This window comes from Juglans regia, chromosome 8 (genome assembly GCF_001411555.2).
Source record: "Juglans regia cultivar Chandler chromosome 8, Walnut 2.0, whole genome shotgun sequence".
NCBI lineage: Eukaryota > Viridiplantae > Streptophyta > Magnoliopsida > Fagales > Juglandaceae > Juglans > Juglans regia.
The window spans coordinates 30,543,400-30,554,942 of record NC_049908.1 but is presented as its reverse complement, the minus strand read 5'-3'; the positions used below and the strand labels follow the sequence as shown (position 1 = coordinate 30,554,942).

At 35.3% G+C, this 11,543-nt stretch overlaps 1 protein-coding gene and 1 non-coding gene across 2 annotated transcripts; both read right to left on the bottom strand.

Moving 5' to 3' along the window:
• Positions 1 to 660: 660 nt before the first annotated feature.
• LOC108979668 (superoxide dismutase [Cu-Zn]-like) lies at positions 661 to 6,108 on the bottom strand. The gene is made up of 7 exons (XM_035693314.1): positions 6,006 to 6,108; positions 5,826 to 5,918; positions 5,605 to 5,700; positions 4,740 to 4,771; positions 4,583 to 4,658; positions 1,193 to 1,246; positions 661 to 920 (listed from the first exon to the last, which is right to left on the bottom strand). Exons 1-6 carry the CDS (start codon positions 6,079 to 6,081, stop codon positions 1,203 to 1,205), a joined length of 417 nt encoding a protein of 138 aa, XP_035549207.1. The 5' UTR covers positions 6,082 to 6,108; the 3' UTR covers positions 661 to 920; positions 1,193 to 1,202.
• Positions 5,118 to 5,223, bottom strand: LOC118349320. Its single transcript, XR_004802294.1, has one exon. It is a non-coding gene; the product is annotated as a small nucleolar RNA snoR109 (small nucleolar RNA).
• Positions 6,109 to 11,543: the final 5,435 nt, after the last annotated feature.

The following is an 11,543-nucleotide window of genomic DNA, read 5'->3' as shown; positions in this document are numbered from 1 at the left end:
TCAAGCCATATAAACTCTTAAGAAGTTTACAAACTTTATTATCTCCTTTGACAACCAAACCAGGGGCAACTCCATATAAACTTCTTCATGCAATTCACCATGTAAAAATGCATTATTAACATCTAATTGGTGAATATGCCAATTTTTAATAACAACTATAACAAGCAGCAACCGAATGGAAGTAATCTTTGCTACTGGAGAAAAAGTGTCAAAAAAATCCAATCCTTCTTGTTGAGTGTAGCCTTTAGCTACCAATCTAGTTTTGTGTCTTTCTATAGTTCCATCTGCCTTATACTTGATTCGAAATACCCACTTACAACCTAGTGGGTATTTCTACCAGAGGGATTTTTTCACTATTAAATGCGCGCATCGATTTTGTAATCGATGTATCTTTAAGTGCTGTCCATTTTTCTAGTTATTTTAACAAAAATCTGGTATCTTGCAAACCCTTCTGATTCCCAGTTGCTTGCTTTGTGGGGGTGTTGATAAGTTATAGTGATGCCTGCATTTTTCAATGAGTTGTAATTTTCTCATGACCAAACAAAGAGATCTCATCGTCAATGATATTTGGATAAGGGTTACGATGCTCTCGTACTTTGTTGTGTGCAAGTGAGATGTTTGGTTCACTGGTTATTCTAATAAGATCTAGCATGAAAAAAATGCTATGACCCTTGAATGTTAGATTGAGATACACTGGGGGTTGCTTGGTACATCCCTTACGTGCATGCGTATGAGAACATTACAACTAAGGCAAATGAAAATTTGATGAACTTTATGTAATACTGATAAGAAAGAGGTTTGTCATTTATTTAGAAGAGTACTCAGGAAGTCCTTCACAAGCCTAATTGCAGGAGATAATGCTCTACACACTAGATTAACGGTTTTGGGAGCAGCAGTTCATCCTTGCAGACCAATAATACCTGCACAAAATTCCGAGGTAATATTAAACATCATGCGAGCAGAAGGTAAAAGACAAGACAAAAGAATAAAGAAAAAATCACAATGCAGATTTTTTCATAGATCAAATAGACAATATATGCTATTTCCAAAGAGCGAGAGAGAGAGAGAGAGCGAGTTGGTAACACCTACACATGCTAAAAATTGGACACAAAGCCAAATTAAAAATGGGCTATAAATTATGTTCGAATTATGCATCGATTATGCTTCAGGGTGATCTGGATAATTTACATACCACAAGCTACTCAGCCACCAGCATTTCCGGTGCTTTTGCTAAGCTCATGTCCCCCTACATATCAAATAATTATATTAAGTTCGAAGTGGCAATAATTTTTTTTTATTAAGTAAAAGTAAACTTTATTAATAGGAAAAGGCTTAGCTCAAGTACACAGGAAGTATACACACGATAAGCCTAAGTACTAATAAACAACAATGAGAGATGCAAGCAAATCATGAAAACTGCCCTCATTACAACTAAATACTCTGACGCCCAAGAGAATAATGTATTATAAAAAAAATCTCTTCAGCTCATCCAAGGAATGGCTCCTGGTCTTCAAAGCACCTCTTATTTCTCTCCATTCACAAACACCACATAATACAAAGAGGAATAATCATCTTCCACACAGCAGCGATGTCAATATTTCCCCTAATACCTGTCCAGCACTTTAAAATTTCCACACTCTGCCAGGCATAACCCATACCACACCAATCATTAGTAATCTCATTCCACAAGAACCTAGCCACATCACAAGTAACAATAGAAAATCCACGGATTCCCCATTTTTCTTACACAAGAAAGGAACGCACCGAGAACCTAGAATTTCCATCAAGAGTCCAAATCACCCTATCCTCCATCACATTACCAAACAAAAGAACATAGCATACAAGTTGTCAAAAAAATCAGCAAACATTCCAAGTTCCCAGTCATGAGCTGCTCTAACAAAACTGACATTCCAATGGAAAGAACCATTAGAACTGTAACACCCCAATGGAAGGCCCAAACCACATAACCTATACTCCAAAATGAATAGTCAATGATACAATTGGAGCCCCATTGAAACAAGAACTTCTCATTCTCAAGTAATGTGGGATCCCATACACCACCAACCCTTATCCTTATCATATGGGATATCACAATAACACACCAACAAGCCAGCCACCAAAGCTTCTTTTGTCACTAGACATCTGGTAAAGAGTAGGAAAAACACACCAACCCTCCTAAGACTCCCTGTATTTTGAATCTATAACGACTCTCCACAAACTCTCCCCTTCCTGGTGATATCTCCACAACCATTTCTCCAAAAGTGTTTTATTGAAGATCCTCAAGTTATGCACCCACGAACCACCACAAGATACCGGAAAACAAACTTTATCCCAGCCAACAAGGTGAAACTTAAGCTTACTTCCCAATACCTCCGAAAAGAAAATTACGAAACATCATCTCAATTTGAGAGGCCACACTAGCAGGTAACAGAAATAAGGAAAGAAAGTATGAAGGGAGGTTAGATAACATACTTTTGATAAGAGTTAATCTACCGCCCTTAGACAAATAAATCATTTTCCAACCTGCCAACCTTCTATCATTTTTTTCTAACACACCCTCCCAAATAGATTTTGCCTTGAAAGCAGCCCCCAACAGAAGACCAAGATATTTCAAGGGCAGCGAAGAGACCTTACAACCCAGAATGTTCGCCAAATCCTGAACATTATTCACTATATCCACGGGAACCATTTCAGACTTCAAAAGATTCACCTTCAAGCCAAAGACAGCTTCAAAACAAATCTGAAGAGCCCTCAAATATAGAATATGACCATTGTCCAGCTCACACAAAAGTAAAGTATCATCAACGAAGACAAGATGAGAAATATTAACACCTCCCACAGAGAAACCAGAAAGAAAACCTCCATCAACAACAACTGCTTCCAACATACGACTAAGTGCATCCATAATAATGACAAACGGAAAAGGGGAAAGAGGGTCCCCTTGCCTTAATCCCCTAGAGCTGTTAAAGAAACCCTCCAGCGCACCATTCACCAAAACCAAAAAAAAGGGGCTGTAGTAATGCAATGCCTAATCCATGAAATTCATCTTTCCCCAAAACCACACCACCCAAGTAACATAAGAAATCCTAGTTAACATGACCATATGGATTCTCTGTCAAATTGGTCTGAATACCCTTTCCATAGGGATTTCTTTCATTATATAGAAGGGATTTTACACAATAAATTCCAGATTTCCAGCGCCTAATATCTATACAAGGTAAGTATTTACACAGTTATGTATATATCTAGCTAGAAAGGAAAGTATCTAACTATAAAGGAAAACATTACTAAAATTACAATAATGATACTCAAATCATATCTCCGTGACACCCCCCCTCAAATTGATGCTGGGAAATCTAGAAGCATCAATTTGTCAAGCAAGAGTTGATGTCCAGATATTCATTAGCATTAAGAAGCAAATCCAAATGCATTGGCAAATGCATAAAAAAATGGAATAAGTACATAAAAAACAGTGATTATCACAGGAAAATGGGAGACAGTAAAATATACAGCCCTAATCTACAAGTACCTCTACAAGAAGAAACCAATCTAAGGGCATGTTTGGACACTTGGAGTATATCAGAATTTTGTGAATAGTAGTGAAATGGTTTAAGTGAAGATGTTTTATTGGGTTTTGAGAAATGAGAGAGAAGAAGCTGAATAAAAATATTATAAAATTAGAAAATTGTTTGAATATTATTTTTTAATATTATTTTTGTTTTAATACAAAAAAAATGTTTGAAGACGGAGCGTTTCTTGGATGAGCTGAAGAGATTCTTTTATAATGCTTTATTTTCTTGGGCATCGGGCATTAGTTGTAATGAGACATTTTTCATGATTTGATTGTATCCCTCACTAGTGCTTAGTGGAACTTAGGCATTTTCTGTATACTTGGGCTTCCTATCAACAAAAGTTCTACTTTTACTTTAAAAAAAAAAAAAATTGTTTTGAAGTTTGTAAAAGTTGTATTGATTTTTGTATTTTGTTTTGAAATTTGTAAAAATTGTATTGATTTTTATGTTTGAATAATGATTAGGTAATGATTAAATGAAAAAACTGAAAATTTGAAATTGAAAAGTTTTTGTTTTGAGTGATGCTTGGGAATCAAATTATGAAAATTTTTGAGAATTATGAGAAGTTTTGGCAATTTTGAGAATTCAGAGTGTGTTCAAACATGCCCTAATGCAGCTTTTTCTAGAATAACTTCAACAGCACTTGGGGAAATGGGAAAAATTCAATAACAGAAGTCCATATTAGAAACCAATTCAAAGGCTTCAGACTTGAGAGTAACATCATTATTTTAACCTCTGACAAACTTGAAAGGGGGTATCAAAATCTCAATTTTCTAATATTTACCCTAAATATCTAGAGCTTTAGCTTAAAGTGGTGACCTTTACCCCCACAAAAACAAAAACAAAATAAAAGCCCTTACTCTTCTTGTTTACCAAGTAAATCAATTTATCAACACAGATGCTCCAATTGTGACTCAGACTGGTTTACATATAGCTGGCTTTAATCATGAATATACAGAAAATAAAAACTAAAACAGAACGATTTCAAGCAGTGTGTTTCAAGAGTTTACCCTTGCCAAGATCATCCTGATCTTCATGGACAACAACAGCTCTTCCAATAATGGAATTTGGTCCAGAAAGTGGAATCTCCAAAATTGTAAAATACATCAGTGAAAAGTAACTAAAGATATGTGCAAAAGTAAAACTTAAACAGAAAATGAAACACACCTGCTTGTCAATTATTGTGAACTTGGCTGTCCCTGTATGACAACAGACATACCATCCATTAGTGCACCACTGTGTGTCAGAACAAAATACATACCCATCTTAAGCCTTCTTATCAGGTAACTAACAGCCGAAACAATTTGCTCTGCATATTATTTTTTAGTAACTTTTTTGGTAGAAGACTGTAGGCACCATTAGATGCAAACTGCTGGGAAATCAAAGCAGCTTGCCTGGAAGGTGACCCGTATTAACAATTGATGTTTGAGAAGGGTCTCTTAAAAAGGCTAAATCCTATGCCATTTTCCTCTTCTCTCCCTTCTCTTTACCCATCCAAAAAAGTTAAAAATAGCAATAATTAAAAGAAAAAAGACTAAAACAAAAGAACATGAGAAGTTCGGTAAGCAGATTGTTGACGGAGATCAAAGAAAGAGATCTCACAAGGACTGGCCAGTTAACTTCTATGAGCCACTTGATTTGGCTACAGCTGCTTTGGCAAGTCAAGATCAAGGGTACTCATAGAAGTGTTCACCTTTCCCTTGGTACATGTAGCCAGTAGCCTCCCCCCAACAAATATAAAAATCATAGATAAATGAAAAATACTTGGTTGCAATGGAGTTAAGGTTGAGTAAAATAAACAGGAGGGCAACTACAGTAGATGACTCACGGATGATAAATGGGAGATAGAACTAGGAACTTAAACACTAGCTGCCGCTGGCTTTTCATATAAAGTGGGGCGGGCAAGAAAGATCTCAGCAGCTCATCCTGAAAGTTGGATTACTCCCCTGCATATTATAGAACATGATAGAGTCCAACGATTGGGAAGCTGTCAACGAATGACCAAGGGGATAGAGGTAAACACAGCACATACCATCATCACCAACAGTGACATTTCCAAGATCACCAGCATGCCAATTCTCATCCTCAGGAGCACCATGCTCTTTGCCAGCAGGATTGAAATGTGGTCCTGTAAGCAGGTAGATTAAAAATAAAATTAAAGACAAAAGGGATTAGTGTGGAGCAAAGTGGGGTTTGCTCTTGGACTGGATGCTTTAGATACGAAGAAACAAACATCATCTCTTTGGACTATACCAGTTGACATGCAACCATTTGTTGTGTCCCCAAGTGCATGAACATGGAGACCAGGCTTAAGGCCAGAAATATTTCCACTTACTGTTGTAGAGCCTGAAAATTTGCAACAAAAATGTCTTTCAAAATGTGAAAAATAGACATCTACACTTGCTGGGTGATCAGACAGGATTTCCAACTTACCATCAGCTTCTTGGGTGAAGTAGATAGTCCCACTGACACCCTCATTGCTGCCAAGAACAGCCACAGCCTTCACCATCGTTTAATGTGTTCTAAATGAAACAGCTTATTGGATCTATATTACATAAGACGACCTCAAAATGGAAAAAGGAGGACAGACAAAGGTGGAAAGCAATACAAGCAACAAAAAAGTCTACTAGAACATAATTAAAAATGTTGGGTCAATCAAAGTATGCTCTCAGCTATGGTAATTGGATTCATAAATCCCTCCCTTCCAATGATGTTCAGATGGCAAAAAGGAGGTGCTTTTTCAAAAGTAATGCAAGATAATCCAACTCTTGACTGCTAATTTTTTTTTGCCGGAAAACCTTTTCTTTGAAAAGAAAGTCGAAATTTGCATCGTTTTGAAGCTAGCAAACAGGTTTACCACACACACACACACACACACATTCACATACATAAATACACACACACACACACATCACTTGCTTTCACTGAATTTAAACCCCTAAAAACTCTAAAGGAAAATATATATTCAAATAATAGCTAGAAAACTCGATTCCCAGGCAGAAATTTAAATTTAGATTATATATATCCAAAAGGCCCAATCGAGTAGAATATTCATTTTTTTTCCTACTCAGAAACAGCGGTAAATGCAAGATATTACGAGTCCACACTCCAAAGTCCAAACTACCGGATAACAGAACTTGCATGGGCAGAGAGTATGAAGCTGATGCGGCTAAAACTGAAGTCGGAAAAAGACTAACCAATGTACCCATTATCATTTCTCTCTTAATTTCCCCAACCTTCTCAACACCCAACCAAAGAGTACAACAAATACTATACAAAATCAGATGGGAAACAAAGATCATCATTATGTAACACCTAGCGCAAGACCCAATGCAAACTGTGAAGAATAACACTTAGCAAACTTAAGTACATACTCCTTATGTGTAAATATTTAACTTCCTCAACAGTCAAACTGCCCCCCAAAAATGGAGTACTACCAAGAAAAGGAGTAACATTTATTACGAATCAGATGAAAAGAAACAAAACCAGAACATGAAAGAACAATATCAACCCACGAGATAAAAATCAGGAGTGAGAAAATAATACAGGGAAAGAGAGAACTTCCAAACTCACCCCAGAACACCCCTTGAGAGCTCAGCAGAGAGGACGGGGAGAGAGCTGGAGGAGAACAATCAAACCCAGGTAGAAAGAGAGACAGAAGGGGAGGGGGAGGGGGAGGGGGAGAGTGACGAAGCGAAGTAAGAGGACTCGCGTTAGATTAGTTAAAAGTTAAATGTAATATTAAAACATAAAATATGTTCACATTAAATTAATTAAATTTAAAATATTTAAAATTTGGTTACAGTAATTTTTAAAAATTTTTTAAATTTGAAGGTTACTGTACGTACATTAAATATATATTTTATAAATTATTTATCTTTTATTTTCTTTCTATCACATATTTTATCATAATTAATATATTAATTTAACTTAATGATATATTAATTTAATAAAAATATAATTATTAATTAACATATAATAAGTAGAATAATAAAATATGATAAAATTAAATAAATTAAGAATTAAAAAAATTAAATATTTTTAAAATTATTAGTTATTCATTATCATATAATAAATAAATATATAATCTAATGTGAAGATTTGATGTGAATAATTAAAATTAAATTTATCTTATATTATTTTATTATTATATAATAAAAAAATAATTATTTTAATATAGAGATTTATATAAATAGAATAGTCAAAAGTTAAATTTTTTTTATATTCATTAAAATTATCCTTTAATTTTGACTAATTGAAATAGAGTACTATAAGGCAATCCGAAAGATTCAACCCTTCTTCAAATATCTATTCTATTCGTTTGTCACATCGAATTAAAGAGGAAAGGACCATTACGTTAAAGATTAGAAATATTTTTAAAATAATTAATATATATTATATTTATTAATAATATTTTTAGATTGATTTTAAAAATTATGAATTATTTTAAAAAGAGAAGTTATAAAAAGTTTACGACGGTTATATTATTTTGTATTTATTTGCATACCATAAGCCTTTAAATGGAATGGTTTAATGGTACTGAGGCTTCCCATTTAATAGGATTAGCTTCGAATCACACATCTTCTAAAAGAAGTTTTGTTGATTTATGAAGAGGCCTCTCCAAGATGCATGTGGCCAGCACCAAGGCATGCATGTGTGAGGCTGTTCCATGAAGTGGTGCAACGCAAATAAGGTGGGGCGTGCAAGGCAATGCAATGCTTGGGAAAATGGGAAAAAAAAATTACCAAAGCGCACACCCCATAGTTCGAACTAGTGTCGACCAGGTGGAGAAAAAAACAAGGCAAGCATTGGACTAAGTCCAACTATTGTGTGATATGGCAACAGGCACAATACATGTACCTATTCAGCAAAACAACAAGTCATAACTTTTCGATCACAACTTTTGGTCATCTATAAATAGATTCATTAGCCTACCATTTGAGTATCCCAGAATTTAATTTCGAATTCTCTCTCCCTCTCCCAAATTTTTCACTTCTTCAAAATTTGTTAGAATCAGTATATTCTCGAGAGAACAAATTTCTAATTTCTTGGTTGAATAGCAAAATTTGAGGATATTCGGGGTCTAATTTCGTGTGTGCATAACACAGTTAAACAAACAGATTTGTTCTGGGCTTCATTGTATCTTAGAGGCAAATTCGCTTGTAACCCGTGTGCATACCGTTATTGGTGGGGGCAAATATTGTCTTAAGGAAAGCGACATTGTAACGCACCTTAAAGCAAACTCTTCTCTCACTATTTATTGTTTTGCAACCCCTCTTACACTAACACTTGGAACGTTGAATTCAACATATCATAGTCAGTCAAGGTTCTTTTACAAGTTCTATCATTATTTCGTGTCATTAAACTATGTCCAGTGTTCAATCAATTCAAAAACTCTTGAACATTGCTTTCAAGTTTTCAACAACTACAAAAAAGATGCAAATGAATAATGATTTTATAAATAAAAAATTAATTTTGTTGTATTTAAAAACTCTTCTCCTGGCTTCATTAATACCTATTTTTGTTTTTCTCTGTTTTGATTTTAATGCGAAATTACTCAAAGGGGAATAAAAAAAAATCTTCAGGCAATCTGCATTTCGTTGAGTCCTAAGAAAGAAACAAATGTTGTGTTTGAGAAGAAAACACCTCTTACTTCGTAAAAGATGCTGCAATTTCGTAGGTTCTTGTAAGGAAGGAAGGAAGGAAATATTGCATCTTATACACATATAAGGAAACAACTTGTTCTCCCTTAATCTCCCTTAATAAATAGAGCAGAACAAAGATAGACAATCCTCCACAATCACAATCCTCAACACACACATTTTCTCTAAGTAAATAATTTATCTAGAGTTTTAAATAGAGAAGAGAAAACAAAAAATAAAAAAGGAATCTCATTTAGGCTTGAGAGAGAGACAAAGATGGGGAACTACTTTTTGGATGTGGAAAGAGGAAAGCAAGTCATGGGTGGGGTCCAACAGAGCCCCACAGCTACCAACAACAACAATGCCGACCACAACGACGCCGTTGAGTTCTTCTACAGGTCTTGGGGGCTCCATCAACTCTTCACCCTGAGTCGAGGTAGTGACAGCCATTCTAATGCCTTTATATCCCTTATATATTAAAAGTGTCTATAGGCATATGAATAGGAATGAATAATATTTTTGTTTGATAGTTTCTATTCCACTTATGCCCCTGTATAATTAATTGTTATTACAGTTAGTTTGGTGAATCTGTGGCGGGTGGGGAAAGGGTACCATCAACAAAACTGAGTTTGTTTTTGGCGTTGAATGCACGGGTCATAGCTTTTTGCCATTTGGGATAGTTATCTCCAGTGAGTATTCCAGAGACTAGAATGAGGCAAGAGGAATCAATCATATGGGTGAAGGAAATAAGGGGAGGGAGGGGGGTTGGAGGATTAGGAACGTTGTTTGGCTGATACCATGTTAGGAATTGAACACTTTATTTCTCAAAAGTATGAATTACAATGTAAGAACGTCTACAATATATAGATACATACCTAGCCTTTTTATGGTAACTATTAAAAAGGAAATAATTACAATTGAATAAAAAAATTTCTAAATAATTACAATTAAAAGACAAATTTCCTAATATCAAGAGATTGCTAATTTGGTGGGATTTGATTCTGTCAATAAATACATTTATGTTTAAAATTATCAAAGAAGTCGTTTTCGTTGCATGGTAGAGGATCGGTTTGTGTGTATTTCAAAGGTTCTGAAATGTTACATCCTTAACGCTCTTCAAGCTATGAGTTTCGCTTGATAAATGAAGCATGCAGGGCATGCAGCGCAATGTTGCCTTTGATATTCTGTCATTGGCCTATTACTAGTTTCTCAGAATCAAGAATGGATAGCATGGTCGGGTTGCCATCTGTTTTGGCGCTTAGATAAACGATGATGTTTTAATTGACTAAATTGATACCCCACATAGTAACCAACTTCTTAAATTTAAGACTGCAGTAAACGTTTTAGTCAAGCTAGAAAATTTAACGGCATATTAGTAAATTGGAGACTAATGAGGTTGTATGAAGCAACATGTTGCGTTTTAGTATTGTGCAAGAGTTGAATATTTCTCACTTTTAAGTGCCAAAGGTTGAAGTGCCACCTATATTCTTGAAAAGGGTTACCTGCCATTTATTTCATCTCCAACAGATAGGAAGTGCAGTTCTGTTGCCCCTTATTGGAAAGAAATGGGTGGAATAATGACAAGCTCCAGAGCAGTATATTGCCTGACAAAAATTTTACATGGGATGGGATCGGTTATCAGTATTATAGGAGATTTTGGCATATGGAATTGTTATTTTATCTGCATACGTGGCTCTTTTGTTTTCAATTTCTTTTTATTTATGTCTGTATTGTTAACTCATTTGTTTTGCTTTTTCAAAATGTATTCATGTATTTTAATATGTGCTGCAGTTATCCCTATCAACAATTAATTTTCAAGATCGTGACATCATTTCAAAAGTATTCCTCGAAACATAACCATATGTTTGATAGTCATGTTTACTGTCGGTTTATAATAGCGTCTGTCCTTTGTCGAATCATTTGTTTAGCTGCTCTAACGTCCACCTTCATCACCTATATATTTTATGTGCTTAGTACGGACTGGAAATTATGATCCAAGCCACACTTCGCATTTGTATGAATTCAAGACTATTCTCGAAGGCTGAGATCAAGCAAACGGCATAACCTTTTTAGTTCTCGGTTGTTCTGAAGTTTTTACGGCGTAGACCCTCCTTGGATCATGTTAGAGGATTTATCAAGAATCTTTGGGGCTTGAGAGCCATGCTGGTTGTGGGCCAACTTAATAGCCCAAGGGTCGTATTGACTAGGATGTCGAATGAGGATGACTTTATCAGTGTTATGGCTCGAGGGAATGCTGAAATATAGGGTGTGTTGTACAGAGTATTTCATTGGACCCTGGAATTCAATGAAGAAGAAGAATCGCCTATGG